Here is a 19,665-nt window from a genome sequence, read left to right on the forward strand (position 1 = left end):
AAAGGTTTGGGAACGTGTCAACTCTCCCTGGCAGTTTTCCAACAACACGTGGTCAGCGTCAGATTCGGTAGTACCCACTTATTGAGGAAGAATGTTAAGGTCAAAGGGCATTTCTTCGAATAGTACTCATCCATATGGACCATCCATGAGCGGGCTGTCTCCGGGACATTGCGGGTTTGCGCATCTCGTTTATGCTTGATTCCAGAAGCCGATTATTTATTGGCAATAAAATAAAATATAATAAAATCAATTTGATTCAGAAAAATAATTTTTGTTTTAGGAAGCACCTTATCTAACGAAAAGAAAGTTGAGGAATGTACAAAAGTGCGGACATATAAAAGCGTTGGCATTTTTATGAAGTTCATAAAACCAAGATCAGATGCGTATTGATTGATTCGCTTGAGCCCTGAGCGCTGAGTCCTTTCAGAAAGTACGGACATCCGCGGCCCGGGTGGAGAGGTTATAAATCTATAACGGCACGTCGTAATAATCAAAACTTCAGCGAAATAAATTTATCTCATCTGCGTCTCAATTAAACTCGCAGCAGCTAAATTTTATCACCTGACAATCACGTTTTATTCGAATGGATAAAATAGCTCGTTTTCCTTGCTTGGCAAGTTTTACTTTCAGAACTAAGAAATAATCCTGCTTGATTGAAAGTAAGCCCTGGAAAAAGGTCAGAACTAGGGAGAACGAATAGTTGTCGTTGAATATTGACCTTGTCTTCAGAAACGGACCCCCCAAGCCCATCAAAAAAGAGCAATTAGACCGTGATAAATCGACAATTCAGAGTTCTTTTTTCCACGCTTAACACTACTCTCCTATTACGGAAATAAGCCTCACAAATGATGACATCAACAAGAACTGACACGACTGACGAAAGTAAAGATAATTTCTTTATTTTATTTTTTTTTATTTTTTTCTGGTTTCGAAATATTTTTAAGTTATTTTATGAACAAAAAGAGTAGGTTTTTTTTCAGACAGAGGAGGTTGACTTTGGTGTTTATAGTTTTAGGAGATGAGGATTTTCGTTGTTGATCTCACTCGTTGTTGTTGTTGTTTTAATTGTGTTGCGTATGCTGTTTGAAAAGTTACAGTTGTCGTTGTTGTTGTTTACACGTCTTCGTAGTTGAGCTTGGCTCCGCCAACGCGTTCCACTCGTTTTTTAATGTTGATTGAACTGAAAGCGCGGCCCAAGGACTCGAAGAAGGGATTGAAGACGACTTGCAGGATGATGCCCCAGAATTCAGACATGCAGCCCATCTTGATCTTGTGCGATCGTTTCAGCGGAGAATACACCCAGACATGAGCACAAGCGACGCAAGCTTTTCAAACGGGTCAAGAATTTGAATTCATCAATAATACGAGCGATCATTTGGTACGCTTTGTTCTGATGCCATAAAAATCAGAGAGGATATTTTTTTGACGCTAAACAAGCTCGTTAAACAATGTCAAATTCCAAATTATTGAAATAAATTTTTCCACTTGACTAACTAATAAAGTTTCCTAATCATAATTAGTCTAGTAAAATTATAAAAAATAGTTGATGAATAATAATTTTTGACCCCTTGGCGAAAATTAAACCCCAGAAAGCAGCCAGTGGAATTCCAAAGATAAGGGACAGAACTTGGTAGGAGGCATCTTTGAAGAAACTGAAAAGAGATTCAGATGAAAAAAGAATTTCTAGCAAGAACAGTTTGATGTGTGGTCTTCTATTGTAAGATTAACTTACACATAGACTTCGTTACTCAAATGCCAGATGTATTTTGAGGAGTGGTAACCTTCTGGCTCAGCGATAATTTCGTCGAATTTAATCTGAAAATTTTTTTGAAGAAAAAAAATTATCAAAATTTTAGCTGAAATTCTTCAAGAATGAAAATGAACATACTCTGACATCGTCGTTGAGTTTCTTTGGATCTCGATCTTCAATTGCTTTGAAATCCTGAACCGTCTGATCGAGCCCGGGCGTGTTGACAGCTTCTTGCGACATGGTTGCTTTTGACTTTCTCTTTCTCCCTTCTCTGGTGGCGATTGAGGAGTATTGCTTTTGTTTTATTACTTTGTTGTTTTGATAATTCTCGATTTGCGTGCCCGTGGAGAGAAGGGGCTGCTGCTCGTGGGCCTCGACGGTGCTCTGGTCGCTGAACTCTGTCTCGTCACTCCTGAAAGAGGCCGATAGAGAAGCCATCGAACGAGGCCAGAGAGTAGTACCTAACTCAATCTTAGGGTAACCTGACTTTCTTTACTACCACACTCGCGGGCTAACGAGCTAGGCGACCCTACCTACCTCCAACGACCACGCTGCTCAGCGATCGACGTTTTTTCTGGTTCTAAATTCAATCGCCACTAAATCGATCTGGCGCTGTCTGAATTTTTTCGAATCTTTGTCTCTCTGAATTTTTAGAATTTTAGTAAATTTTTATGACACTATAAAAATATTGAAAGAAATATTAAAAGGAGCTGTCTGTATTATGATGGGCGAGCGTATACGAAAAAGGATGAAGGTGAAAAGACCAGACGCAAGAGAGCTCAAGAATTCTTATCGCGGCAAATGCAGCCTAGATAACCATAAACAGATCGACGACTCTAAGACTTAGAGTCTAAGTACTGAACGTAGTTGGCTTTCTACCAAAAAATATTCAAAAGAATTTGAGCTTTCAACTGATACAACTTGACTGTTGCGATAAAACCTAAGGGATTGGATTAAAAAACTTCTAATTAGGAAAGTCTTATATGACTGAACAAAATTCTTGTCAATAAAATGATATAAATTATTAACCTAGCGTCGCAAATGTCAGACTTTGTCATTCAGGTTCTCATAGTTTCTTCAAAATGTCAAATAAGAGGTTAGTTATACACACATCTCTCACGATAAAATAAAGATCTGAACCAGGGTCCACGATAATCGTCAACTTATAAAGGTCCTTCAGATAGAAACCCTTAACCGGTGTCCTCCATTTCCCCAAGGAAGGACTGTATGAAGATCTGGTGATACTATACCGTACAGTACCTTTCTGTGGAATTTCGATCTATTCTGTAAGTGCCCAATTGATCATCGTTGGCTAATGATCTTGGCCTCGACTTCCGAAAAAGAGCGTCAGAAAAGCCAAATAATTTGGGCCCCATTCCATTCCGCGAATCATGCTCCGTCCCCATGCCAAGAAAAATAATAGTACGTCGGAATTAAGAATTAAGAAATGTTCGTCAATCGACGACCACCGTGGGAGTCAATTTTAAAAATATTCAAGAGGTGTCACTTTGAGTTATTACAACTGACAGAGTGTCATCACATGAACTTGGCCCCAGAGGAGCATCAGACCCCAGAGAGGCTACACGGTGATGACAGATACAGGAATTTGAGAAGAAAGAATCATCAGCAGCCTTCTCAGACGACTTTTTTGCTTCAAGAGACGATCATTTCGGAATTTGGCTTGACGGGTCTCAATTATTTTTAGCGCTGTTTTTATAGCTTCTGCGATCTCCCTGATAAATTCCAGAGCAGTACTTGTAACCTAAGAAAACCACAATTTATTCCCAATAAAGGCTATCCATCAGCGCTCATAAACACCTCCTTTCCTTTCTTTTTTCAAAGATAGTTTTTCTAAAACAGGATGGTACTTAAATATCTCCGCGTGTAGTACCAGAATGTCAAAATAATGAGCCCGGAATGGTTGTGTTTTTTATTGCTGCACAGGTGTTGTTTTCGATTATTCTGATTTGTAGATATTTTATTAGATTTGGCAACTGATTGATGTCATTTGAAGGATGTGATCTGATGAACTGGTATTAAAAGCATCAAGAACTCAATTTTGTGAGTTCATTGACGCACTAGTGGTTAGTTCGATAGGCCTTCCTTGATTTCAGTTTTCTTCAGATTAGGGTCGGACACAAAAAAATTTTTTGAAAGTTGCACAAGGGAAATATACATGAATCGAAAGAGCAGAAGCTGGCGATTCGAATGATACATATCTCGATGCCGTGAGAGTTGGGAATATTTTTTAAATAATTTTGAAAGTTAAAAAAAAACGTGTTAATTGTACGGGAATTCCACTTTTATCGAATTTGTGTTCCTTAGTTGAATGACTGTTCCTCGGCCAGAATATGGCCACTCTAGGCCAATTTCGGTCACTTTGTGCCGGAGGACCTCCCGGAGGACCCCTTTGCTGGAAGAAAATATGCTGGAAGAAGTATTAATTTTAAAAGTTTCCAAAAAACCTAGTCGACACCTAAGCACTTTTCAACTTAAAAAAGCTACGAAATTTTGGAACCAGCTGGTCATTCTGGCGGTTCGTCGCGGTTCACGCTCTGAATATCACAAAATGTTGAAATATGTAAATCAAAATGCTTCTCTACTCAAAAGGAGTCTTTTAAAACGGATGTTCGAACCGAACCACTTAGCCTACCGCCCGGTTCACAGCGGTTCAGAGTGGTTCACGCTCTAAGTATCGTCAAAAGGCTGAAAGATGTATATCAAAATGCTTCTCTACTCATAAGCAGTCTTTTTAACAAATATTCTAACCAATCCAATAAGTTCAATGACTGATTCGTCGTGGTTCAAAACGGTTCATCTTCAATTAACGGGGAGCTTCGTTTTTGAATCAAGTCAGAAAAGGGACCAAGCCGACCCAAAGGCAAGTCTCGTTTTTGAATCCAATCAGGGAAGGGGCCAAGCCGATCCGAAGGACAGGCCAGCTCCGTTTCTTGGATCCAGCATGGGAAGGGGCCAAGCCGGCCAAAAGGGGAGGCCAGCCCCGTTTCTTGAATCAAACCTGAAAGGACCAAGCCTTGAAGGTGACCTTGGCGCCTTCAACTAGATTCAAGAAACGGGGCAAAGCCAGTTAAGGAAGGGGCCAAGCCAACCCGACGGGGAGGCCAGTCCCGTTTCTTGAATCCAGTTTGGGAAGGGGTGAAGCCGACCCAAAGGGGAGGTTAGTCACGTTTCTTTAATCAAGTTTGGGAAGGGACCAAGCCAACCAAAAGGAAAGGCAAGACCCGACGGTCGGCTTGTCCCCTTCCTAAACTGGATTCAAAAAAACGAGGCTGGCCTCCCCTTCGGTTGGGCTTTGCCCCTTTTATAAACAGGACTCGAAAAAAGGCCTTCCCGTTCATTGAAGATGAATTGTCTTGAACCACGAAGAACCAGTCATTGAACCACGTGAGTTGGTTAAAATATTTGTTAAAAAACTCCTTATGAGTAGAGAAGCATTTTGATATACATCTTTCAGCATTTTGTGGATATTAAGAGCGTGAACCACTCTGAACCGCTGTGAACCGGGCAATTAGCAAAATGGCTCGGATCGTATATCTGTTTCAAAGACTTCTCTTGAGTAGAGAAGCATTTTGATATCCATTTTTCTACAGTTTGTGAATATTCAGAGCATGAACCGCTTTGAACTCTTAACCGGGCGGTTAGGTAAGTGGTTCTGATCGAATATGTGTTCAAAAGAGCCCTTATGAGTAAAGAGGCATTTTTGTATAGATATTTAAGTATTTTATGGACATTAACAGCGCGAACCGCTTTTAACCGCTTTGAACCGGTCGGCCAACCGAGTGGTTTGGTTCGAAAATTTGTTGGAACGACTTGTTATCAAATAATATGCATTTTGATATACATATTGCCGGATGTCGGCCCTTCTAGAGGCTTGAACCGCGACGAACCGTCAGAATGACCAGCTGGTTCCAAAAATATAGTCTCGATCAATTCAGTGATTCATTAGCTTCAAGAAAAGCTATGGATTGTAATCATAGCACGCCCAGAACAAAAGTTGAAATTCTTGAATTATCGTATCTGGTAGTTTCAGTCAACTTTGAGGCGCTAGAAAATCTCAGAGGATCCCCAGATCATAAATTTTTTTCAGTTATGACAAGATTAGACACTCAACTATCATAGAGTGTATTTTGAGCGAAATCGATATGTGGGAAAGCTGATAAAAGTCGACTTGACAGACATAAGTGCATTTTTTCTCATCAAAAATCGACGAAAAAAGGGCGAAGATAAAAAATGATCCGCTCGTTAGTCCAAATATGTAACAGATTATTAAGTGATTAGCAAAATTTGTCAATTTTTGTCATGTTTCTATCATCTGTAAAAGAGAAATAGTGCTTTAAGCCTCCTTTTCAAAAATGTGAATTTTTCCATAATGATCTTTGTCGGACTCAAGAAAAAAATTTTTTTAAGTTCAGATTGAGTTGTTTTAGTAAATTTCATTGCTTGAAATAGTTCTGATGAATCATATCTGGATATCATATCCAATGACAACTACTTATCTCTTCGAAAAATTAATCGAAATAATTTTTGCCTGAGATACTCACGTTTCAAAATCGAAAGTGAAGCAAAAAAGAGAATGAAAACGGAGACAAGACTGTCGAACTGTCAGAGAAAGCAGTAAAAAAGACGAGCTCAGACGAGCTTGAGTCTGTTATATCTTTAGAATTCTACAGAGATAGCTCAACATGGTTATCGAAGAAGAAACAGAAGCGCATGCAAATGAGATTGAACAACCCAGAGTAAAGGTGATTAATGCAAGTATGATTTGAAAATATAAAATGTAGTGCATGGATTGCCATTGCATTGGCGTTCTCAAGCGAAAGAGTAAAAAAGTTTACTTGTTTCCAGACAAAGTTCTATCTTCAAGGGGCATACACACGCAAAAACGAGACTTGAAGGAATGGTAGTTGATTTTTCATAAGCAATGACCATAATGGTACTTATCTAGCAATACATTACTACTCATAATTTATGAGGTTGAACTATCCAGGATAGTCTACGCTTTTCAAGAAGCCAAAATACGTGGAAAAAATCCATCAGGGAATGAGAATAGCAACGCATGGATTCTCGACGGAGCGTCAGCGGCGAACCTATGTTGTAACTGGCTCTCTTTTCTGGGCAACCATTATTCTAATAAGTAAATTTTTTCCATATTTTTTCCGTTCAGGAATTTTTAGCAAACTGGTACTCTCTTCAAATGTCACGAGGAGTCACGACTTTTTTGACTTCGACTTGCCATCGAAACTACAAAAAGTGCGTTAGAATCGCGACAATGGACTACTGCGGGCATTTGATGAAGCGATGCCATAAAACAGAAGAGTTCATTCTTCCTGAGCCAGTATCTAAAATTGAACATCCCGAAACAGAACTTCTTATCTTCTCCGAAGAAGAAAACGAAGTGAATCTCCGACGTTGCCTGAAGAAAAAATTTTACGATCAAGCAATTTGTCGGCATCTCTGTTCGAAAACGCTAGTTTTGGAATCAACAAGGACCAACCCGATTTCAAACTGTGAGTCGATTTGTTTTCAATTGACCAAATCTTCTGATTCCGCTGGAGAGGTCTGCCCAACGCAGAAATATTGCTCTGGCGGCTGTCCGTGTCCTTTTTACAATTGTGAGAAAATGGAGTTCCGCCAGAAAATGGTTCCTGTTTTTGATTTACCAGGGAATACAACAAGCGCCACCATAGCGAGGTCTAATGGGGACCTGCAATTAATTACCAGTCGCTGGGACGACCGAAAAGATGAAAAGCATAAAATCTTCGAAATTAAACTTTCCCATTATGGTGGTAAGACACAACAAATTGATATTGATACTGCAAACTCATTTTTACCTTATGAACGTTTTTACAGATAGACCTTGGTAGTACCTGGTAGGTACAGATTCCCATGTTATTTGCATGGATTTCGAATTCTAGCTTTTGCAAAAAATCTGATTACTAAAAACGGGAAAGACAACTGGTGCTACTTTTCTCAATGGGGAACATTATTTGGTCGATGCTATTGGAAACATGATGAAAATTAAAGAAAGTGGGGAGCCTGCCATTTTCATTCCAAATAGAATAAACATTAACGGAATGTAGGAGCATAAATTGTTAATTTATTCTATATTTTAAACTTACAGCGGATTTTTCGTTTTCCACTTTGGCTCATCTATCGGAACCCATCAAATTGAAGTTCGTCGGAAGCATGAAGAAAAAAAGGTCTTTCCAGTAGTGACCATTTGCAAATGGTTAAAAATTAAAATTTTGATCTTACTGACAAAAGCCTCTTGTCAATAGTTTATTGACAGTGATTTATTCAATAAGTCTTATCGTTGACTTTTGTAACCATTAAAAGTTCTCCAACCGGAAGATCGGAAAAGTGCTTTTACTACGCCCCAGATTATAATTTGAACCGATTCGAAGAAGCTCAGGGCTTCATCGCAAGCAACCATTTCAACGCTAAAACATCCTCTATCAGCTTCAAAGGTGTTTTCTATCTAATGAGTGTGAAACTGGGAGACTATTATGTCAAACTTTCCTCTACCGTTGCTCTCAATAGCATTCGAAAAAGCGAAGAACTAGAGAAAGGATGGAGAAAAAATGAAATTGGGCTGCCTGCGGAATTAAGAGACTTGGATCCGGTCCATGTTGTCCCATTGAAACGGGTTGATAAAAGTAAAACTTCGAAGGAAATCATGAAATTAAATTTGTACTCAACTCAAAAAAAGACAGATTTAGGACGTCTGCTTTTGATTCTTGTCACGAGAAGTGTTACTCTCTCAAATACATTGTATTCAGTATTGTTGGAGGCGGAAGGAAAGTTTCTGACTCTTGGTAGCGAGTGGATTGGATCCCTTGTTGAATACGAAGATAGATCTAACTGTTACTCCAAATTGTTTTCTTCGTATGACCCCTACTACACAGAAGAGTTTGGAATGAATAACGATGAATGCGAATACTTTGGAAACGGAATCGTCAGCGATGACAAGATATTCATTCAAAACTATGTGTTTGATGCGAAATTTGAAATCGTCTTTGATTTTGGAAAGGGTCAAAAATAATTTCTTGTAGTTCCTTCAGTATTATCAATTTAAACCCAACTGAAAGAACAAATCGACGTCGAGTTCATTCAGCAAAGAGCAGACAAGAAAATTCACGTGACCAGCAATCCCTTTTTTGCTTTTCACGACGATGTCTTCCCCGCCTTTGCGAAAAATGCTGTGTCCCAGCCACAATTTGCTCGCCCAAGCTTTTATCACAAAACAATTATTCCGGATAATTTCTTTTCAGCGCTAGAAGAATTGAAGCATATTTCAACTGTTGACTTGAGAGGAGCAGAAACATTTGAGCTCGAAGTAGAATTTCAGCAGCAATTTTTCGAAAGCGAAGTCAAAACTCTTGAGTGGCAGTTTTTTGATGGAACAACTCTCCTCAGCTTCGGATGTTATAAAAACAGCTCCCTTTGGATTGATTCTGATTATTTTGACGAACGTTTTCCTTTGCGATTTAATGCCTCTGAGTTGAGAAAATTTAAATTTTCTTTTCAGTCAAATTTTTCATTTGTCGAAATTTTTGAGGAACAGTTAGAGTTTTATTGATTTGTTTTTGCAAACTCAATTCAAAACTCATAAAGAATGACGAGAGTAATCTTCAAAACGACTCTATAGTTGAAATTAATGGCGTTGAAAATATCAAAAATAAGAAAATCCGCATTTTAAAGTTTGATCCTGCCACAAGAATCAAAAACTTTATTTATTCTCTCGATCAGTCAACCCAGATTACATCATTACTTGACCTTAAATCTGAGTATATCCAAAAATCTGATCAACCCTCTTATGCTTTACGTAATAATGGATACATCAACAAAGTTTTCTTTGCCGCTCCGGTGGACTATACAGATTTATATAGTTATGTATGGAACTCTATACCCGCGTTAGTTTATGATCAGATTCACGTTTTCGGAGGATATGTTATTGGTTCATCGCAGAGGGTAATTAAAACATTACAAAACGAGATTAATCTTTACTTACAGATAGCTCGATTGGACGGGTGTCGATTCACTGAATTACCTGTTCGACTTACTCACCATTATTATAATGCACATGCAGCTTTAACTGTTGACCGAGGCAGAAAAGGTTAACTTTGTTCTTGTATACTAAACTTCGGTCCCTCTTCCTTGTTTTCAGCTATTTTAGCTATTATTTGTTTCGATTATTACGAAAAAAATTGTGAGTTATTCGATGGATCAACGACGAAAACAATTTTTGCAACGAGGAAAACACACATATCTGGAGAATTGGCCTTCTATAATGGTCGCCCGACTGTAGTTGGGGGAGAAATGGGTTTATATGAACCCTATCCAAAAGGATCAGTTGAGACATTGACTGAAAACGGCTGGATCACATTAAAATCTCATCCAAGGTAGAGTCTACGTTGTAGCTGGGTATTATTTTGAGATCTGATGTGAATCATGTGCAGTAGAAACTTAAATTTCCGCCGCTTTTTAGGTCCGAAATCACACCACAAGCGGCGGAATTTTGTGTTTTTCCAAGGGTCGTCAGATTCAGCGAAATTTTTCTTTGTATATTCGTTAACCCATTTTAACTCTTATTTGACGCGTTTTTATAGATAAATAGAACAATAAACGAAAATTTTTCGGAGTTAGCGGAAGATTGCGAAGAATTATATCAAAATAACCCCTAAAAAAAACAAGTTAGTAAAATATCTGATTTTTCTCCTGAAAACTGATGAAATAAATTACGTTGTGAAAAGCAGCGGAATTTTAAGCTCATTTTAGGCTCAAAATATGGCAAATTTTGGGAAAAAGCGGCGGAATTTTGATGCGGGGAAATTTGAGTTTTCACTGTGGAGGTTTTCGTTGAATATTTTAGATGGATACTTTATTTTTCCGCAGTTGGTCTCCCTTCAGGGGGCCTTTTGACACTGGGAGGTTTATCTTCTAACACTGAAAATGTGAAAATGGACGAAATCTGGAGATTGATGAACAACAAGTGGTCAAGAATCGGCTTTCTTTCAAAAGTAATTTAAAACAAACCTATCTTTCTCAATTGATCACCCTCGAAACAAAACAAAAAAATCTCATCGTATATTTCAGGAAATTTTGTTTTCAACGGCAATTTTATTTGACAACGCCATATTTTTATTCCCTGGCTGGCATTCCGACTCAGACTCTGGGAGTTTTTTCGTACAAAAAATTGAATTAGGTCAATGTTTCAAGGTTACTTGAAAATGACTTTTGCGGAGCAAAATTCTAGCCCCTATATTGCTTATGCTCATTCGAAAGAACAACACCTAAGGATTTGAATGGTATAATTTTGAGGGTCTGAGTCATCACATATGACGTCATAAAGGCTCCCCCTTGAAAAATGGTCATGAAGCCCTGTATCTCCGAAAATTTTCAGAATTATATGGAGATTTTGATATCGTTGAAAAGCTCAGCTCAAACTGTGTATGGGCACCCACTGCGCAAGAGAAAATTCCAAGCGAAAAAATATTTTTTGAGACAAAAAATTTTCACTCAAAATTTTTTTTTCAAATTATTTCTTGCGCACCAGGTGCCCATACACAGTTTCAGCTGCGCTTTCGAATGATGCCCATATATCCATACTTTTTTCGAAAATTTGTGGAGATACAGGGCTTCATGACCTGTCTTTTTCTGATACTTTAGGCGCTAGAATTTGACATTCTTCGTGGCTTGGACACATAAAAATTGTACCATTCGACTCCTTAGATTCTGCGCTACAAACTAAGCACTAAAAATATTGAGGTCAGGATTTTGCTCCGCAGAAGTCATTTTCATCTATCCAAGCTTCTTTATACATTTTCGCAATAACTAAACTAAAGTAATTATTATTATTTCAACTAATTGTTTCTTCTGGAACAAAACCAAGATTACGAAGAAAATGTTGGTGCCATCCACCTTATTGACGTGAAAGAGTACCATCATTCAGAAATTAACGAGTTCGCTCCTCCGATTATTTTTGAGACCCCTGTTGGTTACTGTGCTCTATAAAATATAAAAATTATTATATATAGCTTGTTGTTCGTTTTAGCTGTCAGCTCATTCATTCTCATTATAGACATACTTACTAATGCAATTATAACAAATTTATGGCAAGATCTTGATTTAAATTATGAGCTGACACAGTAAAAGTGAAAGAATTATGTAGGTCTGAGAACTTTGGAAATTGCAGTTCTCGATTTTCTCGTCGTTTCTTTGAGGCTGATTGTGATTACGTCGAGGATAAAGAAGACTATCGAAACAATAGTCATGATTGACAAGTAGGCGAACATGAAGCCCTTCTCGTAGCTTCTTGGAACGGTGAATTTGATGCCATCTCCTTTAGGAACTGGGTAAGTGTCCATGAAGCTCTTTACTTCTTCTGGTGTGGCGGTGCAATGATACTCATGTGGAGGTCTCATTTTCTTGTGGAAAGGCATTGGTTCGTGGTTGTGCTGATTGTCGAGAATCTTGTAAAGAAGATATAGGAAGACCATTTCAATGACGACGGAAACGATGCCCGAGATGATCTTAAAATTACTTTAAGGTTGAAGCGTTTAATTTATGTTGCAAATCAAAAACGACAGATTTTTAATTGAGCCAGATGAATACTCGTAAAGACCATCTAAGCCTCTTCACTTACGTTGCAAACAATCATTGAGGTTTTGTAAGGAACTGTCTCTGCCCTGTTGTCAATTCTGACAACTCTTTCTTTAATCGGTTTCGTATACTTTTCATCTGCCTTTTTCGCCCTCAATTTAGCAGTCAATTGCATCGCGTAGCCATAGTAAAGAAGTCGCGGAAGCGATATCGCAAGAATCTTAGCCGGAGTTTACTGAATGCTTTTAAATTTAAACGCACCTGCATCGTAAAGAATCGTTGAAAATTAATTGGCTGAAACTTGTTGAAGCAGAAATTTCTTGCTCCGGTGTATCCACTCGTTGGTGTAGCGAAATTAAGGGCTTCATCGCCAAAAAGCCTAAAAATCATTATTTTATGTTAATTTTTAATTGCTAAATCTTTATTTTGGAAGTTTATTTCGACGAAAATGCAAACTTTATTTTGAAAAAGAAGCGATTTTCTTCCATGATTTCATTATTACTTACTCTCTTGTCAAACTGATGGGCAATAATCTGGCGATAAAGTTGGTATAGTTCCAAATTTGCCCAAAAACCGAGTTGAATTGGGTCGTTTGCTCGATTTTCTTTCTCAAATCATTCATGTTTTGACTTTAAATCTCTGTTTCCTGGCTAATCGATCCGTGAATTCACGTAATCGTAATTGTTTGGTCGGCTACAATTGAGGACAAAGCCACTTCTTCTCTGTTCTCCAAATACGCGTTCAAAAAATCAGAAATAAAACGGAAAAAGTTAAAGAAAAATGAGCCACGATGGGCGCGACCTCTAGTTTTTTCAGCTAAATTATTATCAACGAGGACTTCAGCCATGATTTAACGATCGAGCCTGCTAAGACTAGAGATAGTAGCGGATTTATCGAGGCTTCGGCACTATTATTTTTGTCGCCAAAGTAGGGCCATCAATCCATTCACCTCGAACGCAAATTGACCATGATAAATTGCTTATGTATATTCATTATGAAAAAGTAGTATAAACAGTGTTGATTAAATCGGATCATCTTTGTATTCGACTCCTTCGAGTTCAAATAGTGCTTCTTTCAGAGGATCCTTGAGCCATTGAGATGGTTCCATGTCATTTCTAGCGATCATATGCTGCTGGAGAAGAGTAAAATGCTCTGGAGGCAGAACCTTAGGAGCATCTCCCAGATATTTTGGCTGAAAAATGGTTATTTCAATAGAATTATGGCATCCTCACGGGAATATTTGCATCGTAGTAGTCAAATTGATAGATTTCCCTCAACAACTCCTTGAGATCATCTTTCCAGCCCGTCGTGTTTCCAAAGAAAATCGCCTCCCGATACATCCCTGGCTTTACGAACCGTTTCGCTGTCGGATCTGTCCAGTCAAAATCGCTCAATCTAAATTTATGATCGTTTACGAACACATTTACGAAGAGGATGATAAATTTACCGATCATTCAAAGTGTACTTCCAGTAGGGTCTCCGGTCCCATTGGAAGTCGCCCTTTTTGACTCCATTGTGATACATCGTATAGCAGCATCCAGTTATGACCATAACGGTGTAGCCTTGAGGACATGTTAAAATTTTTGAAACCGGCGAAATGCGGAATAATTTACTGATCAGTATAATTTAGATTTTGGCGATCAAGGTCAATACCTGTAATAATGATAATTTCATTGCCATGCTTCAAAGCCTTCTTGTAATTCTCTAAGTACTGTAGCAGAACATTCCTTGGCCCTTTTGAAAAATACGTTCTTCTGGAATAAATCAGAGTCGGCCGCGCTAGGAAATTTCGCATCATAAACTTCCTGTTTGTGTAATTTTTAATTGAGAAAGATAATGACGCACTAATTTTTTTCATCTTTTGAAGCATTTATTGGTTACTCAATATATTTTTATACAGGTAGAGTTTCTTGGTGAAGGTCGATTCTTGATGGCTTGTCGAAAATGTTTAAAACCTTCAAAAATATGTCAATACGTCGACGTCAATGTTGTTTTACCTGTATGAGCTCAGAATGCAACTCCTCGAGACGCAAATCTGACTCGGATACAGTCTGAGCCACTTGTGTACTACTGTTTATCGGCTTTCTTTGAAGTGATCTCATCGATCGCGTCCTGCCAGGTTTTCGCGGTGCCGTGCCAACTTTTTCGCAATTTCGCGCAGATTCAGACGTCCCGCTGTTGGGTTGAGACTCTGGCTCGTCTTCCTGGCAAGTACGTGGCATTGGATCTAAAGAAACGATTCAATTTGATAATAAGAATAAAAATTTATCTGAAGCAATATCGGCAATCTTCGACCGACAATACTGAAGTCTGTTGGATAGTCTTGAGAAGTTATCTTTTTTGATAGGTTGTCTTCTATGATTTCAGTATTTTGTGTATCAGCTGACTTACGAAGACTCTTGGCGATCAAAATCGGCGAGTTTGGCACATCAGAAACGAGCAATTCGTCAGGGATTGAGACCGATTGATTGATGGAGGAATCCACTGACGAGTTGAGAATCGTCCCCGTCGACGATCGTTTACAAATCTGATCCAAATCGGAAAGCCGGGAGCGCAACTCGGCCAGACGCTTCGCATTCTGGGCCCGGGAAGAGATCAGACTTTGCGGCACGGATTCACGGGGATTATTTCTGAAATTCGATTAAAGGTCAAATTTAATTTATCCTCCAAAGTCTGGGTAGCGGTTTTTTGGAAGGGTAATCAGCTAATTAGCACCATAGTGCGCGTGTTTTTTTAAATTTATTGATTGTTGCCGCTGCGATTTTGCAAAAGGTCAAAGAAGGAAACATAAAAAACCACGTGACCGTTGCCGGCGGAGAAGATTACCTGTATAAGTCGTGCATTTCCCTGAGCGCTTCACACTCGATTTCAAGCTTTTCAATTTCGTCTAGAATTTCAGCGCGACACATGTTTTGGGCGGGTATTTCGGCCACGTTCCGCACAATGGGGCTGCCTTTTTTCCTTCGAAATGGGCTAAAAACAGATTATTATTAGAAAAAAAGGGATTAAAAAGCCGCGTACTCCCAGGGGCGAAAATAGAAAATCGCACACAAAGAGGTGGGTTCTATTTATGCTCGATGGGGATTATTACCTGAGGCTGAGGCGGGCGAGATTTTCGGTGGATTGAGAAATCCCCTTCGACCGTTTTCTCAAGGTACTGAAGGCGTCTGTAAGAGCGGGTCGACAGCGCTTACGAAGGCGGGAAAAGGTCTCGCCCATTTTCGAGACTCGGCTGGTTGATTTGGTTGACTCTGATGGACTAAAAGACGATTCATTGCTGGAGAAAATAATCATTTCTTACCTAAGCGAAAGGGATGACAAACTATGCTCTTTATGAATTCTTGAAGCGAGTTTCTGAAAAGACATTGCGAATTTTTCCAGTATCTCTTCGAAGTTAACAATCTGTAACTCGTCCAGGCCCACAAGCTCTATTCGGAAGAGTCTATTCCACCTTGGCTCTTTGTTCAGCGATCAGAAACCATTTTACTCTTTTGTTAATTTCACGAGTTGGTAAATAACAATTTTTTTCTATCTGAAATCGTCAAACAATCTCGAATCTCGTAAAACAATCTCAATGAAAAAAAAATGAAGTGAAAAATCGGCGAAAAGAAAATTTTACGGGAAAAGCTATTTCCCGACCGGTTCCTTGGACAATATACAAGCCGGGAACAGGCAGCTTCTGTATCGAACAATCACACAAGTAAATCTTCTCGTTTCCGAGCGAAATCACATACGCTGCATTACTGTACGGCGTGCTTGCTTCTCCAATATGAATCGACCCTTCGAGCTCGTGAAGATTTCCTGAAACAACCTCGTATTTTTCTCTGCTTTTTCGGTTTTTTTTTCAAAAATGAGCACTTGGTAGTTGGGTATATTTTTTTTGTCTAGCTATTGATTAAACCCTCCGCGGCGACAGCGCGATCGGCTTTATAAGAATAATCTCCATTTTAACTGTTCATTAAGAATTTATCAGTAATGAGCAGATTGCCCTTCGTACTCATCCTAACACGCCCGGGGCCCCTAAGGGTTACGTTCTATCAGATGCAGTCAGCGCTGGTTCCAAAATTGTCAGTCCCAAAAAGAACCAAACTGGAGGATCAAAACATGGTGCCGGTAACGAATTTCGAATTCGACAACTTTGGACCGAAAAACTCGATGTTTTGTCAACATTGTCGATGATGTCAGCGATGTTAACAACAGAAATAGATTGTCGAGGATTTTTGAAGAGAATTATTGAAATAAAAGGTTTAAATTTTCAATAAACAAACTGCTAAACCTAATACGAATATAATCTCCATTCAAAATTGATCAAGCAATTCAAAAACAAGCATTTTTTAACAAAAGAGCTTTCCACTTTTTTGAAGTACACAAAATCGAGTTGAGTTTGTGTAAAAAATAAAGAGTTGTCTTTTGACTCCGGAAGCTTTGAATAGGCCCTCGGCTTCGCCCTAGACCGTAAAAATCGCAGTTGCGTGATGAAATGACGTTGAATCGGAAAATTGGAGGGGATTGCTGAGGAGGGGATTAATCAATAGCAGCGTGGAAAAATCAGAATTCAAGGGAAACAACACAAATAATAGAGAGGTAGATTGAGTCCTGACTCGGCTTAGTCAGAGTCTAAAAGATTTAATAAAGATTTAAAAAGCCGCTTTTGAGAGCCTCTTCGCTTCTTTCAGACCCTGACTCAGGTTTTTGTAGAAAAACTTTTTCTGAAAATATCATTAAATCTTACCTGCAAGATCGACAGAATGCATTTTGCACTCGTCTCGGCTGCAAGAAAACTCGACAAAATCTTCATCGTTCAAAAACATCTTCAATTCTTTGATTCTCTTCTTCAGTTCTTCTCAACTTTCTCGTCTGATAATTGTCTCTGCCGCATTCTTCAATTTCACTAATTGAAACTGAAAGGCACTAAAAAGGGAAAAATATTGAAAATATCGGGAACAGACGTATCGCGGTTTCTTTTTTGGCTTTACGAGGAAAACGCGCTGCGGTAGTTCGCGGCAACGCGGATGGGGGGTGAGTAGCGCCACCAACTGAATGCGCAGCCAGGCGCAAGATTTTTTTGAAATTTCTGCCTTTTGGGGATGATCTTATATGAAGTTTCATTTTCATCAAGATTTCGAAAATTGGCATTTTGAGAAATCAGTCTTTCAAAATTTCAATTACCGTGGGAATACCTGATAGAGGGGACTTTTTTGGGAGTTCTATGATTGTCCGAAGCTTTTATCTGTCAATTTCATGAAGAAGACTGTTTCATCAATTTTTAAATTCGACAAGTTTCCTCACTAAATCCCTCGTGTCCTCTGTGTTATCAAAATACTTTCAAAATCTTGCCCGCAAAATCGCCAACTTCCGCCAAAAAACACTGATTTCTTCTTTCCTTACCCAATATTCTTGACCGCCTTTCCGTCGTATAATTCCCCTCTGCGGAAGCAAAAATTAAGGTCAAATTTTATGAATGCCGGCGATGTTTGGCAAGCCTAAAAATCGCAGTCATGGAAAGTCGAAAACGGCGTGGGTATTATTCAGCTTGGCTTATTCAGCCAGGGGAGGATTATAAAGCAAATTGGACACATTTCGTCGATCTCGTCAGATTAAACCTGGGCTTGGTTACAGTTACAGTCACTTTCGAAGCACCAGTCAAGCTCAGGTGAAAACTTGAGAGTCCTAATAATTGTTATGCCCGTGAATCACTTGAAAAGGCAGCCACCGGGTCCGTTTGTCCTTTGACCCCGTTTCCAGCAAAGAAAAACCGAAGAAGCGAGAGGACGATTCAACTGGCTGAATAAGCACACTGATCGGGTGCCAAAAAGCAGTTTGACAAATTTGCTAAATTCGGAGAAGCGGGACGCAAATAAAAATGTCCAATCGCTCATTTTTTTTTCAGCAGCGTGATTATATCGTCCTGATCGATTATACCTCCTCAGAATTTTATAAGAGACGACAATTTATTTTTCTCATAGTGACACCCTTATTCTTTCTTTTCAGAAGATTTGATCAAAAATACTGACTGTTAAACCTGTATTACGTCTTTCAAACTCACCTTGAACTTGTTCTTTCAGCAAATTTCTATGGTAATCTTTGCGAAAAAAGCTGGACAAAGCTCACATTCAGATTTTTCTCCTTTGAGGATACCAACAAGCAGGATACAATAAAACCGCAAAACTATCGCGTCTCACAAAAAAGACAATTGGGGTCAACTTGAGGCGACAATTTTTCCGGTCGCATTTTGTTTCAGGGCTTGATTTCAATCTACAGTTACTGTGCTCTTCTGGATATAGAAGTGGCGGTGCTTCAGAGAAGCTTTATTATTTTACGAATCCAAATTGAATGAAAAGTTTTCCGTCAAGATTATTTGTTCCGAAAGGGCGAGGTCAGCTGCTTCATTTCCCGGGAAACTTTTATTTTATTGAGTGCCAAATTTGTGCGTTTTTGTTTGAATAAACAGATTGATCAAAAGAGTTGGAACTGAGGATGACTCCAACTGCGCCAATTGAATATTTTTCGACTTGTTTTAATTTTTCTTTGTTCTTCTGAATTATTAAGACTTGTTTGAAGTTTTGAAATGTGGAAGCATGGGGCCATCGATTTTTCATTAGATCGGGGGTCTTGGATGACAGCTTTTAGCTCGTCTTTTAGCGTAACTTTATCTATTATTTATTTTTGACACATGCTTTAAGACTTTTATTTAAAAAAAAAGATGTAATCAATTATTTAAGTTTTAAACAAACGAAAAATTAATAGAAAGTATTTTATCTGATTTCTTCTTTTTCAGAGCGGTGGTAGATTTCAAAAGATAGTTTATCGATCAATCGTCGAAATTTGAAGCAAGCACCATAAGAGCCGATCGCGGCGGAAAAGACTGTCCTTTTTTGCATCTCCCCTGGGTCAGCTCTGGTCTCTCTTCAAAACGTATAATTCTTTCGCCTTTTACTAAAGAATTCCGTGGAGAGGGACACTCTTATGAGTATTTGAATTTTTCTGAAGCCTCACACGAGGCAGTAAACCTGAACTTTGACCTCGGTCCAAAAAAATCAGCCCTTCCTGAGCCCCCCCCCCTTCAGACCCGTTGACTGTGACCTCAAATTTTGGCTGGTTACGTTTCAAGTTTAAGGCTCTCCATGTCGTTTCATGCTTTCGTCACATCATTAAAACCAGCAATCGTTAAAAATCTGATCTTAATTACTTAACGGAGTTGTTTACTTCTCATCCAAAGAGAAAAAAAATTATAAGAATGAGAGCTCTATTTCTTCTTTTTTACTTATCAGAAGCAGTGACCAACCTCAGGG

At 38.8% G+C, this 19,665-nt stretch overlaps 4 protein-coding genes and 1 non-coding gene across 5 annotated transcripts; 1 reads left to right on the forward strand and 4 right to left on the reverse strand.

Moving 5' to 3' along the window:
* Positions 1-935: 935 nt before the first annotated feature.
* On the reverse strand, positions 936-2,211 carry LOC145698102 (caveolin-1-like). Its single transcript, XM_081775305.1, has 4 exons — positions 1,889-2,211; positions 1,733-1,815; positions 1,566-1,652; positions 936-1,330 (listed from the first exon to the last, which is right to left on the reverse strand). Exons 1-4 carry the CDS (start codon positions 2,186-2,188, stop codon positions 1,114-1,116), a joined length of 687 nt encoding a protein of 228 aa, XP_081631431.1. The 5' UTR covers positions 2,189-2,211; the 3' UTR covers positions 936-1,113.
* Positions 2,212-11,924: 9,713 nt separating this feature from the next.
* Positions 11,925-13,174, reverse strand: LOC145699500 (gap junction alpha-5 protein-like). Its single transcript, XM_081776772.1, has 4 exons — positions 12,880-13,174; positions 12,635-12,752; positions 12,417-12,593; positions 11,925-12,303 (listed from the first exon to the last, which is right to left on the reverse strand). The coding sequence occupies exons 1-4, from the start codon at positions 12,993-12,995 to the stop codon at positions 11,935-11,937; spliced, it is 780 nt and encodes a 259-aa protein (XP_081632898.1). The 5' UTR covers positions 12,996-13,174; the 3' UTR covers positions 11,925-11,934.
* Positions 13,175-13,394: 220 nt separating this feature from the next.
* LOC145698103 (uncharacterized) lies at positions 13,395-14,172 on the reverse strand. Its single transcript, XM_081775306.1, has 4 exons — positions 14,027-14,172; positions 13,821-13,935; positions 13,606-13,768; positions 13,395-13,565 (listed from the first exon to the last, which is right to left on the reverse strand). Exons 1-4 carry the CDS (start codon positions 14,169-14,171, stop codon positions 13,395-13,397), a joined length of 594 nt encoding a protein of 197 aa, XP_081631432.1. The 5' UTR covers position 14,172.
* A 49-nt stretch (positions 14,173-14,221) lies between these two features.
* LOC145698851 (uncharacterized) lies at positions 14,222-15,978 on the reverse strand. The gene is made up of 6 exons (XM_081776074.1): positions 15,675-15,978; positions 15,465-15,632; positions 15,200-15,346; positions 14,765-15,003; positions 14,371-14,600; positions 14,222-14,328 (listed from the first exon to the last, which is right to left on the reverse strand). Exons 1-6 carry the CDS (start codon positions 15,737-15,739, stop codon positions 14,266-14,268), a joined length of 912 nt encoding a protein of 303 aa, XP_081632200.1. The 5' UTR covers positions 15,740-15,978; the 3' UTR covers positions 14,222-14,265.
* A 3,287-nt stretch (positions 15,979-19,265) lies between these two features.
* Positions 19,266-19,378, forward strand: LOC145700873 (U5 spliceosomal RNA). The gene has a single exon (XR_014134242.1). It is a non-coding gene; the product is annotated as a U5 spliceosomal RNA (small nuclear RNA).
* Positions 19,379-19,665: the final 287 nt, after the last annotated feature.

Source organism: Oikopleura dioica, chromosome 2, assembly GCF_907165135.1.
Source record: "Oikopleura dioica chromosome 2, OKI2018_I68_1.0, whole genome shotgun sequence".
Taxonomy (NCBI): domain Eukaryota; kingdom Metazoa; phylum Chordata; class Appendicularia; order Copelata; family Oikopleuridae; genus Oikopleura; species Oikopleura dioica.

Bases quoted from the DNA above. Each gene is read 5' to 3' on its own strand.
- LOC145698102 (XM_081775305.1), bottom strand. From the start codon at position 2,188: ATGGCTTCTCTATCGGCCTCTTTCAGGAGTGACGAGACAGAGTTCAGC. The intron at 1,816-1,888 runs GTATGTTCATTT...AAAAATTTTCAG, and splicing joins AACTCAACGACGATGTCAGA to ATTAAATTCGACGAAATTAT. The intron at 1,331-1,565 runs GTCAAAAATTAT...TTGACCCGTTTG, and splicing joins GGTTTAATTTTCGCCAAGGG to AAAAGCTTGCGTCGCTTGTG.
- LOC145699500 (XM_081776772.1), bottom strand. From the start codon at position 12,995: ATGAATGATTTGAGAAAGAAAATCGAGCAAACGACCCAATTCAACTCG. The intron at 12,753-12,879 runs GTAAGTAATAAT...AATGATTTTTAG, and splicing joins CCCATCAGTTTGACAAGAGA to GCTTTTTGGCGATGAAGCCC. The intron at 12,594-12,634 runs GTGCGTTTAAAT...ACTCCGGCTAAG, and splicing joins AACGATTCTTTACGATGCAG to ATTCTTGCGATATCGCTTCC.
- LOC145698103 (XM_081775306.1), bottom strand. From the start codon at position 14,171: ATGATGCGAAATTTCCTAGCGCGGCCGACTCTGATTTATTCCAGAAGA. The intron at 13,936-14,026 runs GTATTGACCTTG...CATGTCCTCAAG, and splicing joins TGAAATTATCATTATTACAG to GCTACACCGTTATGGTCATA. The intron at 13,566-13,605 runs GTGAGGATGCCA...ACCATTTTTCAG, and splicing joins ACTACGATGCAAATATTCCC to CCAAAATATCTGGGAGATGC.
- LOC145698851 (XM_081776074.1), bottom strand. From the start codon at position 15,739: ATGTCTTTTCAGAAACTCGCTTCAAGAATTCATAAAGAGCATAGTTTG. The intron at 15,633-15,674 runs GTAAGAAATGAT...ATCGTCTTTTAG, and splicing joins TTGTCATCCCTTTCGCTTAG to TCCATCAGAGTCAACCAAAT. The intron at 14,329-14,370 runs GTAAAACAACAT...ATATTTTTGAAG, and splicing joins TGCATTCTGAGCTCATACAG to GTTTTAAACATTTTCGACAA.